At 51.3% G+C, this 20,430-nt stretch overlaps 4 protein-coding genes and 1 non-coding gene across 5 annotated transcripts; 1 reads left to right on the top strand and 4 right to left on the bottom strand.

Annotated features, from left to right (window-relative positions):
• Nucleotides 1-1,137: 1,137 nt before the first annotated feature.
• Nucleotides 1,138-5,413, bottom strand: LOC128267062 (2-aminoadipate transaminase). Its single transcript, XM_053003854.1, has 6 exons — nt 5,252-5,413; nt 2,471-2,589; nt 2,246-2,400; nt 2,007-2,156; nt 1,617-1,881; nt 1,138-1,561 (listed from the first exon to the last, which is right to left on the bottom strand). Exons 1-6 carry the CDS (start codon nt 5,411-5,413, stop codon nt 1,138-1,140), a joined length of 1,275 nt encoding a protein of 424 aa, XP_052859814.1.
• Nucleotides 2,804-4,592, top strand: LOC128277572 (splicing factor Cactin). Its single transcript, XM_053016048.1, has one exon. The coding sequence runs from the start codon at nt 2,880-2,882 to the stop codon at nt 4,524-4,526; it is 1,647 nt and encodes a 548-aa protein (XP_052872008.1). The 5' UTR covers nt 2,804-2,879; the 3' UTR covers nt 4,527-4,592.
• Nucleotides 5,414-5,847: 434 nt separating the features above from the next.
• On the bottom strand, nt 5,848-11,405 carry LOC128267061 (LIM/homeobox protein Awh-like). The gene is made up of 6 exons (XM_053003853.1): nt 11,358-11,405; nt 10,522-10,703; nt 6,643-6,857; nt 6,343-6,564; nt 6,014-6,268; nt 5,848-5,953 (listed from the first exon to the last, which is right to left on the bottom strand). Exons 1-6 carry the CDS (start codon nt 11,403-11,405, stop codon nt 5,892-5,894), a joined length of 984 nt encoding a protein of 327 aa, XP_052859813.1. The 3' UTR covers nt 5,848-5,891.
• A 573-nt stretch (nt 11,406-11,978) lies between these two features.
• Nucleotides 11,979-12,874, bottom strand: LOC128267060 (chymotrypsin-1-like). Its single transcript, XM_053003852.1, has 3 exons — nt 12,856-12,874; nt 12,193-12,785; nt 11,979-12,134 (listed from the first exon to the last, which is right to left on the bottom strand). Exons 1-3 carry the CDS (start codon nt 12,872-12,874, stop codon nt 11,979-11,981), a joined length of 768 nt encoding a protein of 255 aa, XP_052859812.1.
• Nucleotides 12,875-18,011: 5,137 nt separating this feature from the next.
• Nucleotides 18,012-18,083, bottom strand: Trnac-gca (transfer RNA cysteine (anticodon GCA)). Its single transcript has one exon. It is a non-coding gene; the product is annotated as a tRNA-Cys (tRNA).
• Between the last annotated feature and the right edge of the window lie 2,347 nt (nt 18,084-20,430).

Here is a 20,430-nt window from a genome sequence, read left to right as displayed (position 1 = left end):
CAATCGATTGCTGGTGCCGTTTTTAGGGGAGAGCTAAACTGGTAAAAGATGATGAAATCTAGAGACGCGAAGCATCTTCGTCTAGCGATGGGTACCGACTATCCCCCCGGATTCGCGAACCTTCGTTTGCGTTTTCCAACCTTCGCGTGTGGACAAAGAACCGAACCGGGGCTGAACTGCCTTGACCATGGAAAGGCAAAAATCCATACCTAATAATAGAAAGAGACACGTGCGGAACAATAGCACCCCTTAGGGAATGTGTGCACAATCTCATAAGCAAATAGACAAGATTAAAAGGTGGCTTTCGCGTACAGGTTTGCCTTCACTGCCACAGACTCGCCGGAGATCGGCCATCGTCAGGAGCGTTCTTTCCCATGATCGATGCTACGCAAATTGTGCCGCTGGTAGCATGCGTAATTAAAATTGACATATTTTCGACGGCAAAAGAAGAGAGAAGTACACAAAAGTCTTATGCCGCGTCTTTGTCCGGTTATTAATAGCTCGTTGGGGGTCACGCGCGAAGCGGACAACAACTCCACGTCTCGCGACGATGTTCTACACGAATGGGGAAATTTAATTGTGATTTTGGCGCGAACTAAGGAACGTGAACACTATCAACCTGCCGCGCAATGCATTTGTTCTGGGCCCTTCATTTAACGGATCAGAAAAAAAAGACGATAACGCGATTCAATTCCCGGTGCAAGAGTGCCGTTAATGGCGAAGGGAGATCGGCCGGCCGACGCTTAACGATAATTGCGCCCAATGCATCACAATCACCGGCCGGGTCCCACACAAGATGTTGTGTGGCGAATATTGACATTGCACTTCTTTGCGCTTGTTCGCGCCGCAGGAGCATGCGTGCGCCCGACACGTGAGATCGCGCCATGAAGACGGCCGGTCGTTTCAAACACGTTCCTACGCCTTTGAATGGCACCAGCGCTATCAATTATTTAAATAAAACGATACTATTTACACCCGAGAGCAATCAACATGCGGTCCGCGGTGGTCTAAAACACGGAAGAGAACTGACGCCAGAGGGTATCCTAACCTACAAGCGAAAGTCCACATGAAGCTTGCCGTTTGCTTGTTTTCTGAAATGTTATCAAGGTGTTTTATTCGTAAAGCTTGGTGCAAATACTACTCCTGAACGGTACTCATGTATTCCCTCGCGGCAACACAGAAGGTGCCCACACTTTGCCGGAGAAAGTCGGGCGCGTGGAAGGCAAAAGTGAGACGTATGAAATTTCGTCCTCCACCTGTCCTGGAGAAGCGTGTACCGGGAACGCCGGCCACTCGATGTTTCTCCATGCTGAACTGGTTGAACTTCACGCAATCCACGTAATCTGGGAAGCGGACCCATACAAAGTACCCTCCCTGTGGCTTGAAGAAGCTGCACTCCTTGGGTAGGTTAGCTTCGAGAGTTTCGAGCATAGCCTGTAAGCGTTCGGCGTAGCGACGACTGTAGAGCTTTAGCTGCCGTTGAACCAACCCCAGCTGGATCATTGTGGTCACTATGCCACCGGTGTAATTGTTGGCGGCCCCTCCACTCTGCAGCACTCCGCTGGAAAGCAGTAACGTGGAAGAGTTAGCAAGAATTGCCGGTTCGCCATTCGTACCTTTTGCGAAAAGCCTCGACGCACCGCGGAGGACATTCCATCCATCCCAGGCGGATGCCAGGGGAGAGGATTTTCGAGAACGTCCCATTCGAAATTACATTTCCACGCCAACCATCGATTTTTCCCAGTCCCTCGATGTCGTACGCAAACAGCCGTTTCGGCGGTGCCGCCTCCGGTTGGGCGTAATGCAATAAATTGTAGACATCGTCGCAGGCAATCAAGATATCACTTTTGCGGGCCAGCGTTATCAGCCGTTGGCATTTCTCTGTGCGACGGCAAGCGGAACGATTATTTCCTAAATAGGAAAGGGGCCTCGCGATGGCTTATCACCAACCAGGAAAGCCGCTGCCGGCGCTGCCTGGCATGGTGGGTGCCATGTGATTCACTCACCCGCGGAAAACACGATTCCCGTCGGGTTGTGGAAGGTCGGTATGGTGTAGTAGATGCCCCAGAACGGTTTTCCCGCCGTCGCTTCGAACCGATGCTGCTCGATCAGCTCCTCGAACACCTCCATATTGGGTCCATCCTGTTCAAGGGGCACTAATCTCCGGGAAGGGCAAACGAACAGTTACGATACGTACGATCGAATCGCTGGTTTTTGGCAAGGTCACAGATAAGATTGTACTCACAGGAAACTATTTTCAGTGTGCTAAACTGAGCAATAGCGTCTAACGCAATCATGTAGGTGTATTCATCGACGAATACGACACCGCCCAGATCGACTAGCGTCGACAGTATCAGGTGCAGACCATTCGTAGCACCACTGGTTTGAACCAGATCGGACCTGATCGATGATAAGCCCCGGCTTGAGTATCTGAAGGGTTGTGTAGCGCAAAACAGATTTAATCACTTACTTGTTTACCTCGCTGTGGTAGCCCTCACTCAGGAACGAGGCAAGTGTCTCGCGAAATTCCATCGTTCCAATCGCTGGTCCATATTGAAAGAGGTAGGAATTATTTTCGAGCTCATATTTCTGTAATGAATTGAAAAACGAACCGGGTATAAAGAACGAACCAACAGAAATGGAATTAATTAAATCAGAACCAATAACGGTTGATTCAAAAACGACAATTTTAGGAGCAGCCTGAGCGCCACCTACATGTCAACATGCGAAGCATGCAGCTGTCATCCGAGCATTGTTTACATTTTGATTTCGTCGTGACCAAACAAAGAGTGGATTTCGGGAAAATCAGCAGCTTTTCCACGTTTAATCGGTGTTTATTATTGTATTTTCACTGCGCAGTGTGCTTTTCCACTGCCACAATGTGGGGTGAACCGACGGAAAAGACCGCACCGTTTGTGTGGAAGAAAAAACTCGAGAAGCAGGGTATGAAGGACATCTCGCGCCGCGAGTTGGAGTCGATGAATCGGAAAACGCAGCTCGACAACATGATCGAGCTGGAAAAGATCAAAAAGCGTCGTATGGAGCGCGAACACCTGCAGCAGCAACGTGAGGACGACATGTACCTAATGCAGCGGTCGAAAGAAGCGGCCCAGTTCGATGAGTGGCAGCGGCAGGAGGAGAGTTTCCACCTTGACCAGGCGAAGCTCCGCAGCAAAATACGCATTCACGACGGGCGCGCCAAACCCATCGATCTGCTAGCGCAGTACATTTCCGAGCAGAACCTGGAGGAATCGATCGAGATGCAGATGCACGAACCGTACACGTATTTGAATGGGCTCAGTCTGGACGACTTGGAGGACCTGCTAGTCGACATTAAGGTGTACAACGAGCTGGAGAAGGGCAAAAACTTGGACTTCTGGACCGACCTTACCATCATCGTGGACGACGAGATACACAAACTGCGAAAGGTGGAAGCGGAAAAGCAACGAGTGGCCACGGGGCGCCGTGAAGGCATCCACCAGAGTGTCGCCAAGGACGTGACGCAGATCTTTCGGGGCAAGACGGCCTTCCAGCTGGAGGAGCTGAAGAAGAAGATTGAGGACAAAATCAACAGCCAGCAGGATGGGCTCGATATTGGGTACTGGGAGAGCTTACTGTCACAGCTGAAGGCACACATGGCGCGGGCCAGGCTTCGCGATAGGCACCAGGACAACCTGCGCAGCAAACTGGAGCTGCTCAAGAAGGAACAGGAAGTCCAGGTGAAGAAGGAAGCTCAGACGGACGACGATGAGGCCGGACCGTCGGGAATGGGCTCGAGGGCTGCCGAAGCGGGAGACGAATCGTCCGTGGACAGTGCTGCCCAGTCGGAGTCGGAGGCGGTTGTTGCCAAATCGGCCGAAAGCATCGAAAACGATCTGCTCAGCGAGTGCTTCGAGATGTACAAGAAGGGAGGCTACGAACCGAAGTATGTAAATGCATCCGACCTCGAACCGGGCAGCGAAATAATCAGCGAGGACAAGGATGAGGAAATACTGGACGTGTTGCGGCAGAAGGTGCTCGGCATCAATCAGGAGGAGGAACTGTACTCGCGCGAAGAGATGCTGCTGCGCAAGGAAGCGCGGCGCGGCATGGACAACGATGAGGCCGAGTTCTCGGTGGAAACGCGTGTCGATTCGCACGTGTACCTCTGGTCGGACAAGTATCGGCCCCGGAAGCCTCGCTACTTTAATCGCGTACACACGGGCTTCGAGTGGAACAAGTACAACCAGACGCACTACGATATGGACAATCCGCCGCCGAAGATCGTGCAGGGCTACAAGTTCAATATCTTCTACCCGGATCTGATCAACAAAAACACCACCCCGCAGTACTTCCTGACGCCGTGCTCCGACAACGGGGACTTTGCCACGTTGCGCTTCCATGCAGGGCCACCGTACGAGGATATTGCGTTTAAAATCGTTAACCGCGAGTGGGAGTTCAGCTACAAGCGCGGCTTCCGTTGCCAGTTCCAGAACAACATTTTCCAGCTCTGGTTCCACTTCAAGCGCTACCGTTACCGTCGTTAGGATGGTTAGAAGAATCGTCCCAGCTAATCTATTTTTAAAAAGTAACTTTTGACCAATAAAGACCGAAGGTACTGATAAGAACTTTGAAACCGCTTCGTCATGTGTTTCATTCGGCCGAATTTCAAATGCGTGTAGAGCAGCATCCAGCTTATCTCGCTGCACGATCGCCGCGTGCCATGTGATGCCGTATTTTTTCCCAAATTGTTGTGTGACCCACACTCACCGTACGCACTTCCGTGGCCTGACAAATAAGTTTCGCACTGTCCTGCAACAGATCGGGTCCCGGGGCGCCCGCAGACAAGTTAGCAATTTCCTGATCGTACACATTAAGTGCTCCGCCATCGAACAGATGGTTCATGGGCACTTCCCGGCGAACGTTTTCCATCGCGAAGGTCTCTTGGCAACGATTCAACACTCGCACGGGTCTATTAGGGCGTACTTTGTGCAGGGATATGCTCGCTAATTTACTAATGCTTCCTGGTACTCGTAGTGTTTGATTTTTTGTATCGTGCCCTTCCGATTCAACCGCCGCATAGCGCAGATCGGCAGCTGAAGAGTTTGGTGATGCTTTGTTTACAACGAGCTACGCACAACTGACGTGTGGTGTGCGTTGCGCGTACTTGATAAGCGCAACAGCAGCAGCCGCGAGGGGTCCACCACAAGCAATTCATAATTTGATCATATTTTGAAATTTGCTGGATTTTAATCGCTCCAAGAACGCTTACCATTCGGTGCGCTGTCGCTATATCGAACGCTTCACAGCACTCCTGCAGCAGCTCTGGCGGAGGAAATCCTATCCCCATGACGGCGTGCTGCTTCTTGTAAACGTTCATCGCGCTAGCCTCGTTGCCGTGGCGTTCGGATATTTCTTGACGAACCGAATCCATAGTATTACTAGGCTATTAGTGGTCACTGGTTAAGTTTACCTCACGGACTGTCCATTCTAAGAGTGCACCGCACCGCATTTATACACCCTTTGATTCATTGTTGCGTGCGATGCCCGACACGTACCTCAATTGAAGCGGAAGCTTTGGCTTTACCTTATTGAACTACTAATCGCGATCGCACGGGGGATGTTGTGTTAAATAAATATTTTCCGCTCTTTATTTCACGTTACGTTTGAAACGAACCGCTTTCGACATAAGGCCACGACACTAACTTCTACTACTACTACGGGGCTGATGGAACCAATCGAACCGACGCTACGTTGTGAAACCTTATGCAAACCACCGGGCAGGAGAAAATAAAACGCACCGCTTACCGTAAAACAATTTCAAACAAACCACGTGTCCCTAACGCGTTCGGTGCTGCAATAAATTAATACTGTTCAACAATGCGCCGGATCCTGCGCTGCACATCCTTACGCTACGCTTCGCTCTGCATACAGTGGATGGCGGAGTCCTCCGACAGCTCGTCTAGGGAAGAATCTGAAATGCGTTTAGCAATTGGTTAGCAAAATTCAATCGAACCGAATCGAAAGGACATACCTTGCGTGCTGTAGACCGATGACTTCGAAGAGTGATTGTTGTTTATGTTGCTACTATTGTTATTGTTATTGTGGTGGTGGCTACTACCGAAGCTGCTGTTGTTACTACCACCTCCACCACCGTAAGGAAGTCCTCCGAGTCCGCCGGCAGCTCCGAGGTGTAGCGGACTGTGCCCCACGTTCGATTGCTGGAAGGTGTACGAAAGCTGCAGGTTGATGTGCCTGGCGAATGGGTTAATTTCACCGTCTCTAGGAACTGTAAACAGGAAACGGAGGCCATTGGTCAGGTGGGTCAGCATGTTCGAACTCAGATTGTAGTCCGGATCGTACCTTGAACGTGCTTCTTCTGCCGAGCGCGTGAATTTTGGAACCAAACTTGTGTGACGCGCTTACTCAGCCCGGTCACCGATGCGATCCTTTCGAGATCCTGCCCGTCCGGATTACTGTCGATGTTGAAGTTAGCCTGCAGTATCTGAAGCTGTTCCTCGGTGAACGTGGTCCGGACGCGCTTGGTCTTGCTGTTCTTCTGGTAGCCATCCGCTTCACATCCGTCTGCAGGAAGGGAAAAACGAAGACAACGGTCATAGCAGTAACAAGTAACGAAACATGGGAACATCCCATCACACGTACCATCGCTCGAGGTGCCGCAGTCGAACATCTCCGAGTAGTGCGTCTTGCACAGTACCTTATCATCTACGAGGGCGAACTGTTCGCCGGTGGACAACTGGCGCCCACAGCTATCACAGGCAAAGCAGGCTAGGTGGAAAATAAGATCGCGAGCCCGTCGCACCCAGTCGGTCGCACTGATCGTGCGGCTGCACCGTGCACACTTCGTGCCGAACGTCCTGAAAGGGATCAAATAGTGAAGCGTTAACGGTCTTGAATGTATTTCAATAAGACACTTTTTATACAAATAGGAAGTCGGCGACTACGGCATTTATTAAACAACAAATATTGACAAAATAAACAATAACATGGACAGCTTGAAGAAATAAAAGCGCCAAGCAGTTTCAAGATCAAAATCAGAGCTGCGGTCGGACCGACCGATCGTGTAGAGCCACGTGTGGACACTTGGTCCTCTCAATTTGCCCATTGTGTTGTTCCGTATTATGACAGCCATTAATTATGTGGCGCGATAGCGATCGCCCCGGAGACGCCAAGGATGACGCCGAGCACCCGCGGTCGCGTGCTTCGCGTGCAGAACATCACTTTGTAGATGGTAAATTTTCACCTCATTTGCATGACTGTCGTCAGCATCGTTCTGCAGCCCGCAGCACCACTGTGGAGGCCTTCGCTCTCTTGTAAACGAAGGGAAGTCGTTCAGTCCAGTTTACGTGAAACAGTGAATCAATCCGTATCAACAGACCGGTGAGCACGGGACAAATTTGATCAGTGGCTCACGTCTTGTCGCCCGAAAGCCCGCAAAGGTGGCACCATTTTTCTTCCGTTCCCACCAGCAAACAGCCTCGCCCCGGATCGGCTTTACGAGCTTTTTATGCTCGTGTTTGTTTGCGAAACGTACTCCGTGCGCTTTGCGCGAAGGGTTTGCGAAGGCAAATAAATGGACTGAACCCAATCCAAATGACCAGCCCAATGGGATGGGGGGAAAAACGGAGGAAACCGTTCCGAAAAAACGGGGGCACAAAAGTTTGTCCGCTTTTCGAGGCGACCTTTGCCGCCGTGGCGACGGTGAGCATTAAAATTAATGATTATTTTTATGCACTTTCGTTGTTTGCGCATTTCGATTGCGGCTTCTCTTTACCGTTTTGCACGTTTTTAAATGCACCCGGTCAGGGATCGGTGTGTGCGGGCCACAAGGACATTCAAGGATGCAAACCGTCCCTCACCGTTTGCAGGAGGGCGAAAAGCAGCAAAGCGGCGGAAGCGTTGAAAGTCAAAATTTGAAAAGTAAAGTAAATAATAATATTAATTAACCCGTTGAACGGGTTGTTAAATGTCGTGCAAAGATGATAAACGAAGCAAACAATAATGCTGTCGGTATTTAAGCAAATGATTTTATTTATTCACTTCATTTAATACCAAAACTATGGCATTGAACAAAAAGCGATGAAAATGTACGAAAACTATGTCACTAAAATATTATTTCAAGACGAGCTCGATGAGTTGCTTTAGATGCGTATATTTATTTATCTTGTCTCTTATTCAAACCACACCAAGCTGGACATTTGCCCCAAAAATTGCGTGCGTACACAAGTGCATGGGCACGGTGTGCGTGCGTGAGCGCCCACTCGGCCCACGGTAGAAAACCTGATCCGTGCGATGGCGTTCCGAGATTACCCCTTTATCGGGACGGGGCCGATTTCACATCTTTATTGATTGCGCCGTCGTACGCGCGCCCGCTCGTAGGACGTTCGACCCCCGAGAGCCTGGCTTCCGTTTGACACGCTCACTGCCAGGAAGGTTGGTACCCGTTCGGGCCCGCAGTAAAGTTCGACCGGAGCAGATGTGGTGTGGCCGATAGTGCGGTGTGGTGCAATCTCGCCGCGAACGCGATCTTGATCGCGATCGAACACGACAACAACCAGCTTTCCGGACCGGGCCGTCAGCACCTTCGATCGGTCGACCGGCGAAGGACGACCGGAACAGGAGCTCGGGCCGGGCCGGCAGACGGGAATGATAAATTTCGAGATATTTTCAAGATTATGTGCATAATTTGCTCCCGGTCGGTCCCGGTCCCGGTGGGGCTCCCGCTGGCATTCGGATCGATTCCACGCTTCGCCGAAGGATCCCCAGGTGGACCCACCCAGGCCGTGGTGGGTGCCGTGGTTGCGCTTTAATTGCTACAAAACCACTTTCCGAGGCGATCCTCTTCATTACAATTCACAGCAAGTGATTTGCTGGCCGTGTCCGGTTTGTTCGCGGCCGTCGTGCACATTTTCAGAACCATCGTTCCGTCCGGGAAGCGTTCTGGGAAGCGCCTGGTCCGGCCAGGCCCCGAAAAGGTGGTGCGATAATGCATTTTATTGCCTCTGGAATTAGCTGCCAGTACGCTACCGGCGTCGTCGGTTCCGTCGTCGTAGGTCGATTGTTTAGAACTGGTGCTAGAGTGTCTGCTGGCCAAGACATGGCGTGTACCACATTTTCGTGATTCTTGCCCCGTTCGCCAGACGCTTTGCGAACCTCTTCGTCTTCTTGCTGCTTGCCCTTCTGGACGGTAGCCCGGCCACCGGAGCTCCCCGGAGGAACCGCAGAGCGGCGATCGGCGCGGTACTACATGCGTACTGCATGTTAAACGTTCTTGAAGCGCGTGAAAAAATATGTCGATATTTATTATTTTCTCTCCATTCTCGCGCTGGAAACCAGCTCTCCGGTTGTTGCGGGTTTTGTTGCATTGATTAAAGCGCAAACTTATTGCATGGCTCCGCGTTGCGACCCACGGGCGGCCACGGTTTTCCCGCAGCAGCAATTAAAGTGCCAGTGCCAGTGTTGGGACACGGAACCACTGAACCACTGCGCGGACACACGGCGGCTTGAATTATGTTGCGGGCTGCTCTTTGGGCTTTCGTTCCGTTCCGAAAACCATTGAGACGGCGCACGGCGGTAAAGCACAGGGTCCTACGGAGCCTGGGCACCGGTTTCTCGCACCGGTCGGTCGGGCTGAAACTTTTCGCGGACCGGTTTTCGCATCATTCAAAAGGCATGCCCACGAAATGTGGCCAATTCGTCAATGAACATGCGGTCGGTGTCAACGGACTGCGATCATAGTTTTTGCCCCCGGAAGCGGAATTCATTTTGCTTATTACCTAGCGGTCTGTCGGGCCCCGTTGATTGTCTATCATTGTTGCATCGCGCTGGGTTCTATTTTCTCACCCATTTTCGATGCTAAACTCCCGGCTGGCATGATAAACAACGTATTTAAATAAATATTCCTTCCAAAGCACGCTGATTGGCGGGAATGCAAACGCGCTGTCTGCCTGCAGCATCTGCATTTTCAGTGCCAAAAATGGGCCAAAAATTGCCCATCCTGGAAAAATCCGGTCCCCGAACGAAACACCGAAAACATCGACACTCTACAAACAAACGGAAGGAAGCACCGGAGACGGGCCCCACGGGCACGGACAAGGATGTAGATTTGTTGAACAGGGTCGACAATTTATACACTCGCCTACATTAGAATAGCTAATGGGAGTTAACTGAGCATGAAAAAGCATGAAGCTGACACAGTCCCAAACCCGTCGGCCCTCGCTGGCTGGCCTCATAAATACGCCACGCCGGCCACCGCTGCTGACGGCGATGATGATGTTGGGTTGGGTTGGGCTGGGCTGGGTGGTGCATACATTATTCGTTCACCCATGTTTTCGTGTTCCGTTTGCATCGCCCGAGCATCGCTTCCTGTCCGGCTATCCGGAAGGAACGGACAATCGGATGTTGCTCAAAAATCATCACCTAAGATGCTGATTTTGCTCCTCTAACACGACTACTAATTGTGTTCAAATTAATGGCCCCTCGGACTGGCTGTCTGTGGCTGTGTCGGGAACTCTGGCTTACTTGGCGTAATCCGTTTTGCAGTAGATTTGTTGCTCGCGCAGGAAACACGACGGCTGGTGGTCGAGGGGCGTGTGGCAGATGCAGCACCGAAGGCAGGCCGAGTGCCACGAACAGCCTCCGACGTCCAGCAGGAACTTGTCCGATATCGGCTCACCGCAGGCCGTGCAGGAGCGTAGTTCTTTCTGTCAAGAGAAGAGGGAATTGTTCCATTTTAATAATCAAACTAACCAAACGCGAAACTTGGTAAGTTTAGGTTCCGAGCCTAGAGCTTTATTTTAAAATTTATAGTACTAAGAAAAAGTATTCCACTAACTCCAAAATTATATTAAATTTAAATAATAACAGCATCGTTTAAAGAGCATTCAAATCAAATAAGTACCCACGGTGAACCCGGAACGAAACAATCATGTCACTGACCGTGCGGTAGAAAAACACACAGAAGGTGTCCCACTTCGGTGTGTCCGGGACTTTCAAGGACCTACCCGAGCCCGACACACTCAATTACATTATTTACGCATGTAGCTTGTTTTCCGGTAACAAATTCCCGGCCGGAGTGGATTCGAACGAGCATCGAACAGGACCCGAGAAATGGAACAAAAATTGACTCCTGCAGGGACAATGGCAGTCGAATCCCTGCCGAGCGAACACTTCAGCCATTTCTGCACACCCTGCAATGATGGATGAGACGAGCCCTCCTGGCTTTGTGTTGTGAGGACACAGAGGGCTACGATCGTTGGGCCGCGTAAGGACTCAGGCGCCCTTTCGAACCAGCCGACGCACCGCCGACCGGGAGGGTGGTTGCATCATCATAACCGGGGGCTCCGCCGTCTCCTAACGCCCTTCCCGATGACTGATGGACCAGCCTTCGGCCCAGGACGAGTCATTGCCGGGTGATAAACCGCCTCGAAGCGAAGGTGTCCGCACCGGGTGAAGATTTATGAGCAACAGCTGGCCGTGCGGACCGGCACGCGTGTGCCAAACGGCAGCACCGGTTCCAGGGGTCCATAGGTGTCCGGGGATGGTTGTGGGCAGAAGGATCTCGAGCTCGCGTGGAAGGACATCCCTTTTCGATCGCACCGCAGCTTTGTGGGTTTTGTGGGTTTGATTGAAGCTATCGTCTCTATTGCGACGAATGATTTGTGGTGCGTTTGCGGGGCGTGCGAGTGTGAGGTCCCGAAACGACGGAGGAGTGACCCCTAGGGTCGAGCAAAACGGTTGGGCTGTCTCTGGTTGGCACCATGAAAAATTGTCGGTTTTAGGTGCGATCGAATAATCGATGTCGAATGAAGAACACACGAAAGTGGAACACAGGATCAGATACCGTCGGGCTGGCTCTAAAGATATTTGGGACCTCTTGGTCAAGTCTTTTGAAGGTTGTGCTCAGTACAAATTGAGCAGTTTATTTATAACTATTCTTGACTATTCTAATTCTAAAATTAACTGTCGAGCTCGTTCGTTCAGTGAAAAATGCGACTATACTGACGGATGAAGCCAATGTAATGAGACACTTTGGTCAAAACTCCCGGATATGGGGCGATGGTACACGGTTTGATACTCCACGAGACGATGCCGACCTGCACCCCATGGTAGAGAAGTGGACCTCCGGAATCACCCTACAAAAAGGTGGAACGATGAGCACTTGGAGAGCGTCAAATGGCACAAAGCACTTACGCTGCACTGGCCTTTTCCTCCTTCCGGTATGGCCGCGCAGATTTGTGACGGATAGATGGTGCTGCTGTGAAACCCGTCACACTCCGCGTTCGGCACGATGTAGTAGTCGACCTGCTGCAGTGTGGTCGGTGCGTACCCGTAGGTAGCATTTAGACCCCAGCCGATCAGCGTAACGGCCAGATCGGAAGAGCTGGCTACTTCCATAAAGGACCGCGGCAATCGAACCGGCTGCACGCGATCACTAAATCGTAGACGTTGGGTCAACTTCAGGAGTGCGATATCGTTCATGTGGCTATCGCGTGGTTCGTATTCGGGATGGATCACGACCAGCTCGATCGAGTACACCGAGTCGTCGACGGTGCGCGAGATGTTCGTACGTCCGACTTGAACCGTCTGTGTGTCTGGAGTGGTTGGACCAACACAATGACCCGCAGTCAGGATCCAACGGTCGGATAGGATACTACCACCGCATGAATGACCACCGCTGCTGCTCCTGAGCGAAATCATGAAAGGGTAGTCCTCGATGATCGCGTCTGTTCCGTTCACGATACGACGATCGGGATCGATGTCGTCGTCGATGTCACTTGGCGCCGCTGCTTGGGGTGATCCTTATTTTGATTAGAGTCACGGGCCGGCCCGATTCGTGTTCGCTGGTTGCCTTACCCAAGACTGCTCCCAGCATGACAGCTACAATTGGCAAGTATCTGCACCGCATTGCACTTGTTTCGATCTTCGTTTCGAGTTTGTGATGATCGATGTTTGAAGAGCGCTTGGGTATTTATACCCGCGGAACACATCCTGATTTGGCTTATCTATCTCTTCTGTGTTTCTTGTTGTGCGTTACTTGTGCTGACCTACCCCAGACGGTGCCAAAATGCGCCATATCATGCGCCACATTTTCTAGGTCAGTGAGTATTTTCGGAGCACACACTAGACTATGCTGATGCTGGTGATAAGGAGGATAAAGGAAAGCGCTTCCTGAATTCCCGAATCCGTGCATTGAACTCACGGTCTAGGGTGCAGTTTGTGCATACGATAAGCGAATCGAAAATGTGCATCGAACTCTGATGCAACTAGGAAGGGGCCACGGCGACAGATTAGATTGCAGATGCACTCACGGTCGAACGTCGTCATTGATTGGCGGCTCAAGTCTGGCCAAGGAGCTATCGACCCAACCGTAGACCGATAACGTTGACCTGCATTTCTTGCAGTTGATTCATTTCGAGTTATTTCTGACCGTTTCAAATCTATCACATGGCTGGGTTGATTTTGACCAAGTTCTTATTTACAGCGTAATGCGTTTATCTGCTTATTCATATGTCCATAGCACAGAGACTTATTTTTATTCATTACAGCCGTTTCTCGGAGTGTTATTTTTTGCATACCCGAGCACGAATAATTAATTTTGGAAAACGGTAATCGAGTAACCGAAGACTCACACGGGAATACCGAGCTCAACGAGGATCTCCAAGGATCATCCCGGGTTCCCGGGTTGTGGTAGGTATAAAAATGATATAAAATCCTACTGTACCCTCCAGAACCCGGAGCAGTCAACGGATCGTAAACCCAGGTGGATCGGCTTCCGATCCAAAACGGTGCGTTCGCCTCTAATTTGCGTAACCGAGAAGCAAAGCCGTGAAGTGTTGCGTGGCGGTTAACGATCTGCCTGCGATCGCCCGTAGCGGCCTCTTCCAGAATGATGTGACAGGCCTGCCATACACACACCCAGTCGCCGCCCCGTCGGTGGCTAATTAACGGTGTGCCGTTGTCACGGAGATACTTTCCCCGTTTAAAAATACATAAAATATAGACTGGCCACTGGTCCGGTCGGGAAGCGTAAAATTGGTGCCACCATCCTTACTGACCCCAAACCGCCGGGTCCAGGACCCAGGGCGGATGGTGAAGCCTCGCAGAACTGCATCGCATGATTGGCAGAACGGCAGAACCTGACGCCCACGCCCGAATCCAGAACTTCCTCGCTAGTCGCCGGTCAACGATCGCATAAAGCGCCATACGCGACGACTGCTCCGCTCCAAAACAACGACCGGGGCGGCCAGTGCGCCTCACTAATTAATCGAGAGAATTATCGACTTTTGACAACAGGAAAGTAAAGGAATTTTTGCATAATATGCATAAACATTGGACATAAACCGAGACGCGCACCCGAGGAGGAAGGTTAGGATGCAACCGCCAACCTGTCAAACTCTGTGGTCCGCCAACGCGCCAGCATGGGACGCGCGCGCCGGTAGGGCTTTGGGGAACAGGTTTTCGGGCGGTCGTCAGTCCGTTTCGGACGCGCAGCGCCAGTGCACGCTCTCTAGGTGGACATGCCGATTTAATTACCCACCGTTTTTTTTTTCGCTGTTCTCGCTGGCCAGGACCAGGCCGGCTTGTTGCTCGGTTTAGCGGAGCACTCGGAGGTTGCCGGGGGAGCGATAAATTTAAAATTCACGTCCCCGAAACCATCAACCAAAGCAAGCCGTGCGATGGCGAACGCGGTGCATGTTGTGTGCATGCCACTGCAGTTGCAGTTTTCGTTCGTCCGTCGGTGTCGTCGTCGTTCCACATAAAGGCACACTTCTTTCTGAGACGGGGATTTATTCTGGATTGCGCCCATGGCTCCGTCATGCGGCTCTAGTGGCCCCAAGGCGCCCCATCCGCGAAACACTTCTGAAGGCAGTAGAACGTTTCAAAGTTTCCGGTGTTTGGATGTTGCATTTCGACGGCTACTGCGGTTCGCTTGGTGTTCCTGCCTCTTCGGGTGGCGAAGGAAGGTTCTCTCGGCTTTCAGAAGCGCACTCTCTTGTGGGTCGACTGGCCACAGCCGGTGCGAGTTCTCGTAGGTGGTCCCTGGGCCGAACGGGATGTCGAAAGCCATTGAAACGCTGATACGTCGTTTATTCAGCCTTAAAAGATGGCGCGGATCGTAAACATGCGCAAGTAATGCCCGCCAGATGGCGGGTCTCGTTGAATGTGGAAACATCCTAGTTTAGTTATTGCGCCGATTAAGACGAATGGACGACCCAGCCCAAGCCATTGAGAAACTTTAGCTTTACTTTTTAAATGGACATAATTTATTTTGTTTTAAAAATTTATTCTTTTATAAAATGCTCACAGAAGCACCCAGTGGTGGTTGCGTAGTAAGAAATCGAATTTCCAAATTCACTTTCTCTTTGGACGTGAATGAAGAAACAGGGCTTAGTGCCCTGTTTCTTCCCTCCAAACCCGGCTTGAAACGAGGTTAGGAAAATTGGTTCATACGCAACGTAGCACAATGAACCGACAACACTCTAGCCTTGTAGGAGCACAATGAAAAAATGGCCAGGATAGGCGCTCGGCGAGGTGATGCTGTCCCAAGCAAAAAGCTATCTCCAACACAGAAACCTACAAAGCATCAGACGCGGCCCACAAGAGCAGTAGCGGTGGCGCAATCTCGTTCGGACCGAATCGGGACGAAATCATCAAGGTAAAAAAACGAACTCTCCCCAAAACTTGCCAGGCATTACGAATGATTGATTGATGATTATTAAATTACTCTCGTGCGTTACTTTGGCGAGTAGTTCTTCTTCCACGGCCCCGGCCAATTGTCCACGGGCAGCGCAGCGCAGACCAATCGATAGTTAGCGTCTAAACTTTGCCCCGGTCCGCCGCCGCGGCTTAGTTGCGGCTTACCTTGTGAAGCAATCTCTTGCGCTCGGGGGCCTCAAAACAGCCACAAAAACATCCTCATCGATGTGTCTATAACTTACTTCGCTACGCGCACCAAAAAGGCGCCGAAGGTTACTGGCTGGCTGCTGCCGGAACGATCAACCTGCCGCGGGGATGAATCGAAAATCGGCGACCGGCAGCGAGAAGAAAAATGACGTCTAGATCAAATCTCCCGATCTCGGCGAGAAGGAAACAATCCCGGAGGAAATATTTGGGACTCGCGCACGGGACCACGAGACTCTCGCTCGCTCGGTAGGTGCCGAGCTCGGGGGGAGCGTGGAAATCGTCTTAGAAAGATCCCAACCCAGCCCATCCATAACCGATTAGCAAAAGTTCAAAACCTCACCGGTTTCGGTTCTGAACCATCCTGCGGCCTGCGCTGGAACCAATCGGTCCGCTCGATTGCGCTCGATTATCGATCACTTTCTTCCTGCCGTGCCTTGGCGCGTCCTGTCAAAGTCGGACGAAGCCGGACATTTTGTGGACCGCCATTGTAGCCAGGGAGACCGGAGCCAGAGTTCGCGAAAATAACGTATTTATGTCTGCCACCGGGTACGATCGATCAGGGCCGGAAGGAATGTTTCTTTGGATTGACATAATCTACCGGCTACCGTGCAGCGACATCGTCTCGGGGACATTCCCTTTTTTCTCCCCATGGATGTGGCTCGTTTCTAGAGCAGCGCGAGCACCGCGTTGTCCATCGTACGCGTCGTACGCCAGACGACAAAAGCTGGCTGGCCCGACGACCTGGTCTGACGGACGATCAATCATCTCGAGGCATTCCTCTCTGCGCGAGTCGTTGTCTTCGTTCGAAACCCACTGCAACCGCACGAGATGGGAGAAACTGCCCCACAGTGGCAGCCGACCAGACAAGAGCGTCAAGAATCTGTAATTGTCGCCAGGGGTTTACCAACCGACCGGGCCGACCAACTACTTCCAGTTCCAGATACTGAACCGCCGGCCGGTGATGTCTCTATCCGGCCGGCCGGTTCCAATGGCCGCCCCGGCATCGTAATCGAATAATAATCGAACAAAATTGCGCTCCCGGAACAATCCGGGGTTCCGCGATACGGTACGAGCGATGTCGTTTATCTTCGGACCTTGGAACAAAAGGGGTCGAAGAAGAAACCAGCCAGCCGCGGCATGCCGATGATGCGCCGTGGCTACATCTTGATCGTCCGGTGAAAAGCTTCCGGAACCAATCGGCGGCGCACAGATTGTGGAACGCCGTACACATTGTAGCGTGTTCCCTCGGGGAGCGATCGGAAAACGATCATCATTAGCACGGCCACGGTGCGCGGTCAGTCAGTTTTCACACTCCCCCTGTCTAGGGGCGGGCTGCCCAATTGCCCCCCTGCCACAACCGTGTCGGTGGGAGTTTTCTTTGCACGGGCCTGGTCCTGGACGAGACCTGGATGCCGCGAAATCACGATCAGCACCTTCCCCAGCCGAAGGGGTTCGAAGGTCCGCACAAAAGGCGATTGAAACAAATCACTTAATTAATGTGTCGTCTCTCGGCGAAAGATCGGCCGGCGAGCGATAGCGCGTCGAACGTGCGTTGCGGATCGCTAGCTTCCCAAGGAAGCACCGGAGCATCCAAGATGTGTGCGGCCGTCCAAGCGACGAAAACGGCTCGCCATTAGAAACAAATGATCGTGAACAGAAGCGCTCTCAAGGGGAGGCGCTATAAAGTGACGGTGGTGTTGGTGTGCGCGGTAGCGGCCCTAGGTCTTCGTGGAAATCGCTCCGAAGCGATCAGCTAGACAGGGAGTTTGAAAGTAACCCTCGAAACGTTGGTTTTCTGCGGGGTCACGAGAATCGATAAGTCATTTGGGATGCGCTGAATGCTATTTCGAAGAAATGGGTGAGATCTTCCAGCTGGATAACGAAAACCGGTGTCGGTTGAACTCATTCGGAGTAGAGCGGAGCCGAGCAAAATTATCATCCTTTTTTGTACAAAAATATGTAGTTTTATGCAAAATAATAAAAAGGAGATTGTAAGGCGTGCAGCAAATAAGTGGAATCACAGTTACGCTCTCTCTCTTTTAGTAGACGGAACAACTCTGATTCAACTTTGTGATGCGCGCCTATTATGTACTAAAAACTCAGTCAGGGGGCACCCGGGTTTGAACCGGGGACCTCTCGATCTGCAGTCGAATGCTCTACCACTGAGCTATACCCCCGCGTGCGAGTGCTACCCGTCGGTGGTGAGTCAAATACGACGACGCCGCGGGTTTGTCCCACGCCAACCCCATAATCACGGCACGAGGCCTACGCACAAAACACAAAACAAGAAGGCACAAGGCGGGCGGGTCCGACCCACACGCCCAGTGCTAAAAATAAGTTCTGGCATTGGGCCTCGCAGGGGGGTTGCCTCCTGTTATGCCACCGACACGGTTCTGCTAGAGTCAGCACTATGCCGGAAGGCGAACGCACGCAACGTCGGTCTTATCAGTGCCCAAGTGTCGTATCGAACGTCGCAGAAAACATAATGTTTTACAATGTCGCCTTGAAGATACCACAAACCTATTGGCATTGGAGAACACAAAATGTTCAATAAAATATACTCAAAGCTTCACGCTCAGTAACATTTTTTATAGCAAGACCCTTTGGCCTTTTCGTATCGCTTGATATCGGGTCTCTGGCTGTGAATCATTAATAATCGTAAGCCGTGTTGTTATGACACGATGATATACCGCAGGTGAAAAGTGTTCCGTAGCTTATAGATCTGATCGGCAACACTTTCACGATGTAACCGAATACGATCGAGCTCACAGCGTTGTAGATCGCGATCAGCATCCCGGCAGCTACACATGTTGCCCTCTCCACACCATCGCAGCGCAGCGGCAACACACGATCGTGTCGTCCCGATAGACTTATAAACATGGGACCGGATGATCGACAAAAACGTGCCCGATCTGATGTGACCGAAATCCGAGTGTCCTCAAGCCTCACGACGCGCGCGCGGCCTCGTGATCAACCAATTATTATTGTTTTTTTCTCTTTTTCCCACCCAGCCGTTGTTTACGGAGGACTTTATCGAAACGGTGCCATCCTCGTGCTGCTCACGGCGATACGCTGATAAACGCTACAAATGATCGTCGACACGTCAAAACCGTGCAGGGTCCCAAAATGTGTTCGAACCTTCACACGAACGCACCTGCGGCCTGGACCTGGACCGCAACCAGTTCCACCAGGTCTACCAGGTTGTGTCCACCGGAATCTCCGCTCCCGGGTAGAGCCGGGATTGGAGTAATCTTATCCGAATAAATATGTTTTATTTTATGAGCCAAGATTGACTTTTCGGCCGATTATTACAGCAGCGCCGCTTTCATCTTTGACCGACCCCTTTTGGGGCCGCACTAGGGCCGGAGCCAGGTCCCCGTCTCTCAGCTGTGTCTTTTTTTTCGTGTCCTTCTTTACTGGACAGCGCGTTTTGTCATTCAAATCGGCCCCGCGGTTCAACACCAGAAGTAAGACATGGGCAAAGTGCGGCCATTTTTCACCGATCGCGACAGCAATGGTTCCAGCAGCTTTGTGTCACCCCCCCACCCCCACCCTTCTTTGGGGGCTCAGTTTTGAGCAGAAGAAGAACACAGGGTGAACGGAACTGACACCACTTCGGACCAACTTCCTGCGCCGGTCGCCGCGATGACAATAAGAATAATATCGAACGATTTTTTATGCAAATTTAATTTGTTTTTTTTCTGTGTTCTTCATTTCTTTCGCTTTCGGGAGGGTGTTTGGTGTAAGATTTTTCTCTTTCTGCTCCCACCCGGCTCCGGACAGCGGTCGAAGATCTGTCCGCCGATCGGTTTCAGAAGTTCACGGGAAGCCATAGTGCCCCCAGAGCGGGCGAAACGCGACCAAAGGGTTTATTGTGCGCCGATGTTGGCTTCTAACTTTTATCTGTATCTTCTTCAGCTTAATGATGGTCACTATCGAAGAGCCGATCGCCTTCTAATAGCCTTGCTCAGGTCTGAGCAACGATAACGATCTACTTACCTGTGCAATCGATTAACCGTTGCCGTGGTAACATTGCCAATCTGAGTTAAGGTTATTGTTTCTTAATGTTCACAACAAAATGTTAATTTCACACATCACGAATGTAGTATTAACACATTTATTGCCAATTACAAGACTACTCGTAGATTGCGATCTTTTCCAGGACGCCAACTACCAACTATCTTGTAGTTCTTGCGCCAAGTGACAGTCGATGCGTTAAAGTAAAAGAAATTGTAAGGTCTTCTACAAAACAAAACAAGAGAACATTGAAGTGACAAAAAGCATACGATACCTCTCCTCCCTAAGGCCCATCGAGTTAATTAGGAAACACGAACAACGACTGTCGCCGGCGATCTTGTACTTTATCTGAGGCCCATCATTGGCCATCAACTACAAATGTTTATGGTCGTGTCTAGCGAAATTATGAACTATTTTCGAATTTCCCACCATCGCTCAAGCGCGGTGCGTGTGAAAGGTCACGAAAGGTCACGCTTTTCCGCTGGAGGGCAGCAAAGAAAAACGTGA

This window comes from Anopheles cruzii, chromosome 2, assembly GCF_943734635.1.
Source record: "Anopheles cruzii chromosome 2, idAnoCruzAS_RS32_06, whole genome shotgun sequence".
Lineage (NCBI taxonomy): Eukaryota > Metazoa > Arthropoda > Insecta > Diptera > Culicidae > Anopheles > Anopheles cruzii.
This window is presented reverse-complemented; position numbering and strand designations above follow the sequence as displayed.